The 4,629-nt window shown below is 42.7% G+C and overlaps 1 protein-coding gene across 1 annotated transcript in view; it reads left to right on the top strand.

Moving 5' to 3' along the window:
* The first annotated feature begins 2,377 nt into the window (after positions 1 to 2,377).
* LOC130913503 (far upstream element-binding protein 3-like) overlaps positions 2,378 to 4,629 on the top strand; it is a 39,636-nt gene continuing 37,384 nt past the window's right edge. The window contains exons 1-2 of the mRNA XM_057832172.1: positions 2,378 to 2,645; positions 4,425 to 4,533. Of these exons, the coding sequence (XP_057688155.1) occupies positions 2,547 to 2,645; positions 4,425 to 4,533 (208 nt within the window). The 5' untranslated portion in view covers positions 2,378 to 2,546. The remainder of the gene's footprint in view (positions 2,646 to 4,424; positions 4,534 to 4,629) is intronic.

Here is a 4,629-nt window from a genome sequence, read left to right as displayed (position 1 = left end):
TCTGCCCCACGACTCTAGAACTCTCTACCCTTGGATCTTTGTATTCCAACCTTTTTCCCATTTTTCAAATCCAGACTCAAAAAATATCTGTTCAAATGATCATATCCATCCTGATCCTCTTTTTTTTGGTGTTATGATCTCTTTCCTGCTACTCTGATCTTCGCCGACTTTTAATCTTTTATTTTACTTTATTTTTATCTCTTGTATACTTGGTTGTAACGTGTCCTTGACTGTCGTGAAAGGTGCTTTGAAATAAAATGTATTATTGTTTTTATTATTATTACAACACCAAACCATGTTTGGTATGTTTGTGTATTGTTTTCGTGCTTTTGAATAGCATAGTATAGGCTCCACATTAAAGAAGAAGTGACAAAGCCTTTTTCTTTCAATTCTTGATTCGTTTAGGTTGCAGAACGACTCATCTAAGCAATCTGGGTCAGGGCTGAGAACAAGTTGTAAGTGAACGGGAAGAGACATAACTCGGTCCCGCTCCCCTGCCTGCGTATTGGCCACACGTGGAAGTGAGTGACAGACGCTCAAAATATGTTTCCGCTCCCTCCCCTGCCTGCAAATAGGCTGCCGTCTGATTGGTCTTGCGCGATATCAGACACTGCAGCTTGCGTCTCCACTCTCAATTCCCTCCCACCCAAGTCACAACTTCCTTAAAAACGAATTATTGCAGGTGATTCGTTCTTGTGGAACGAATCATTCGTGACCGACACACCACCAATAGTGTTCAGTGTTTTCGGTTTCAAATAAACCATTGAAAACCCTAACTCTCCATCCACTGCTCAGCAATAATAGTAAATACGGCGTATTTTAATGTATTTGACTTTTTTTAAATACAAACTATCTTGTCCAGGGAAACCAAGACAAGGAAAGGTGTTGTACAATGATGAGATTTCTTTATTACAAACTGCAGTTCGGAGAAAACAATGTGACAGAGGGTAATGTCTTTAACATAGCATCTCCCCGAATTGGTAGCGGTTCCTGCTTTTATAAGCTTCTAGTTCCTGGGAGGAGTCAAACACGAAGACATGACCTTATATGGCTATTATCATTATGTATTTGTTGCTATTGGTTTAACAAATATGGTATTGCTAAAGTCAAATGTATGAAATGTGATCTTTAACGTGTGTCATTCACACAAGGTCGGGCACATTTTGTTTTAACTTACGTTAATTCATCTAAAGGACAAGAAATGCACAAGTTGTCATGGTAACATTAGCAGATCTAGTTAAACAGTCTAGACTCAAATTTCCATCACAAAAGTATTCTGACGTAAATTTCGACTTTAACAGTGAAATCTGACTTGCGCAGAAATTTGGGCTACGTCGCCAGCTAGGATCACAGTCGTAACTCGAGGGCTCCCTGGAAAGGTATGTATGCAAATATTTTAGATGGCTGAACAGATATAATTTGAATTTATTTCTGCTCCCGCTGCAAAAAAAAACAAACAGTTTCTTAGCTATAGCAATATGGTTCACCATGAGTTATGATGCTCTCGGTGCATTCGCTTTGTTGCCTCGTTTGCTAGCTTTTAGCCACATATTATGCAGATTGGACTTGGTTGTGGGCTCCTCTTCTGGCTCAGCAGGTGGTCTTTTCCCCGTAAAAAGCTGTCCAAATACGTCGTCGCCCGCAGCGCAGAGCCAACAGCAGCTAAAGTTACTGTTTACATTGACTGGCCCTGGGCTGCTATAGGTGTGCAAACACCCTAGTAATTGCGGCCAACCACGAGATGGCAACCTATAAAAATCTTTACTCTGATTAGTCTATTGAGTACACAGGGATAATGATGTGTCTAGAGCTTCCGGCCAGATTGCAGTAGTTGATAAATTATTTATTTCTCTGCGGCCCGGTAGCAAATGTGCCATGGACCGGTACTGGTTCGCGGGCCGGTGGTTGGGGACCACTCCTCGAAACTATTACTATCTATAAAATTTCGTCAAAAACAATCTTTGTTCTCTCCTGGGATATTGCATATTGAATGACAGAATCGTGAAAATTAGACCACAAAATTTGTTCATTTCCCCATAGCAATCAATGAAGCATTTTATACATTGTTTTAGTCAGAATTCTGACTTAAAAGACCATTTTCATTTCTTCACTGGCCCTAATCCTCTTACGTACTATATTCTACTTGCCCTGTTTGGAAACTTTGCCCAAAGTTGCTTCCCACCTGTGGCGTCCGCAGGAACACGTGACTCAACGCGGAAACGGAAGCTCTCATTTTGTCAACTGCCAGCTGAGATGCATAGATCGTCTATACATAAACACCCTCGTAATGTTGCAACGACACGAACCCCAAGACCCAAAATATATTGTACTGTTTCCCAAGCTCTCGACAGCATTTAGATGATACCATTGTATTCCTCACAAAGCATACTCTTAAAATCCCGCGTCTCCTTTAGTCTTGCAATGCCGCTTGACTCGAATTGAATAGATTCATTTCAAGTGGGACATCGTGCTGATTCAGAGCATCTTTGCAGCAAGCTGAGTTTTGTGGCTAACTGCTAGCAGGCTAGCGGCTAGCCAGTGGCGCTATGATGGCGGAGCTGGTACAGGGCGGAGGACAGGCCTCAATTGGCCAGCCGGGGCTCAAGTCGGACGGCTTGGCCGATGCGTTGCAGCGGGCCCGACAGGTAAATTCCGCCGAGTGACCGCAAGCGAGCTACGCGCCCCCAACACCCACGAACAGTCCTTTTCTATCGAGTCCTAACACTTTTCCCCCCTTCTCCAACAATCGCAAGTTGGACTACACATTAACTCACACACGCATAAACACTCACACGCTTGCACGGAAATTAGCATGCTAAGTTAGCTGGGACACTTTTGTTGACTATTAACACGACACGACACACGACACTCCCTTACTTTGTCGTACACGTGGACCTACTTTGGGGGAGAGTTTGACGAGCTGTCACGCAAAAAGTGGGGTGTGGGGGGGCGACGATGTTTTTTTTTTCTCTCCTCTCCTTATGGGTTGCGCACAAGTTTGTCAACCTAGTTTACACGTGTCACTCAGGTTGACAACCTGTTGAACTCACAAATAACAACGCGGTAAGTAAGTTACACAGACGTTGTGTACACTAACAAACCAAATTGGGGAGAAGGGGGGGCTGAAGTGTTTTTTGTGTAGACTGAATGTTTCATCATGACATCTGTTTACTCTGTGACGCGCTAGATCTTCCTGTTAGCTGAGAATGCTAACTTCCTGTGTTGAGACCGACCCCCCCCCCCCCCCCCCCCAAATCATACACGCAGTACACAGCCAGACAGGTGGAATGTTTATGTACACTAATTTGGTGTAATCTATATGTCTGTATAGGTATTTGACCCCCCCCCCCGCCACCCCCCTAAAATACAAAATTACATGTAGACCTATGGCAGTAATTAAATTCTACAGGAAAGTATGATTCCAGTGATGCCAACATCATTATTCTATGACAAGTAATAACAAGGATATGGATGTTTAAAGGTCGGGAAAGTATGGCTAATTAAGGTCAATGGGTGTAATTGTAATAGGTCCCCGGATCAGTTTTTTTTACCCATTTTGCTAATACAATGGCCGGGTAAAAGCCTCTCACTTGGTCATCTCACTGTTTGTAATACGCAAGGTATCACCAGAAAGCTTAGTAAATGATAAATTGAACCTCTGACTATTTTGCAAGAAAATATTGGTTGGTTCATACACACAGTTGAGTTGAATGTGCATTCTCTTCTACTCCACACTGTTGCAAGGCTATATATACATTTTCATATGGTATAACGAGGGATTTAAACTTCAAACGAACAGCCTACCACTTGAGTGATCGGAAAAATTTGGAAATAAGGCAAATTACGAGTTCCGCTGCATGTTTGTGTAGTTTTGATCCCTTCCTTGTCATTGGCATCGTTTATGTTTGGAACTACGATGGTATATGATTGTCTACGAACCTCCGAATTTCGTTCTTGATTAATGAAAACATTCTTGGCAAAATGCTTTTGCTCTCTCGACCGTCTTGCGCTGGTCCAAGAATTTCACCTCCAGGCTAGGCTAATAATGGACATTTTACCTACATGTTTGCAAACGGTCAGTCACTTCCGGATTCGTGAATGCAGTCACGTTCGCAGTGCATCGAAATGTACACATACCTACTGGTTACAGTCTTTGGCAGGTGACTTCTAGTTAGCAGTCTATGGTAAACACATTTGTTGTATTCTTAAACAAGACATTAAGCACAGTAACACAAGTTGCCACTTTATGTGTGAGCTTAGTCTGTGACCTCAAAATGTACATATTTACTGATTTGCTAACTTCCTGTTTTGAAGTTACAAACAAACAATACATTCAATACACACAATTTGGACAGTTTTTGTGTTAGCATGTTAAAATGGTAATTTTCCGTTAGCCACACAAGTTAACTTTCGTTGCTCGTCAGATGGCGGGGAAGATCGGCGGCAGTGGCAGTGAGGCCATGGCGCACATAAACAGCTCAACTGCAAGCTCGGAACCGTCACTCTATTACAAGCGAGCCTGCGACGACACAGGTGAGAGAATGAGCATGAACCTTCGCGCCATCGTTTTACCAGGCTGTTAGTTCGTCCAATTATTTTGAGCCGTTAACATTGGACTAGATTGGTAGG

The sequence above is a fragment of the Corythoichthys intestinalis genome, chromosome 3, assembly GCF_030265065.1.
Source record: "Corythoichthys intestinalis isolate RoL2023-P3 chromosome 3, ASM3026506v1, whole genome shotgun sequence".
Classification (NCBI taxonomy): Eukaryota; Metazoa; Chordata; class Actinopteri; order Syngnathiformes; family Syngnathidae; genus Corythoichthys; species Corythoichthys intestinalis.
The sequence above is the reverse complement of the archived record's forward strand: the minus strand, read 5'-3'. Positions and strand labels throughout refer to the sequence as shown.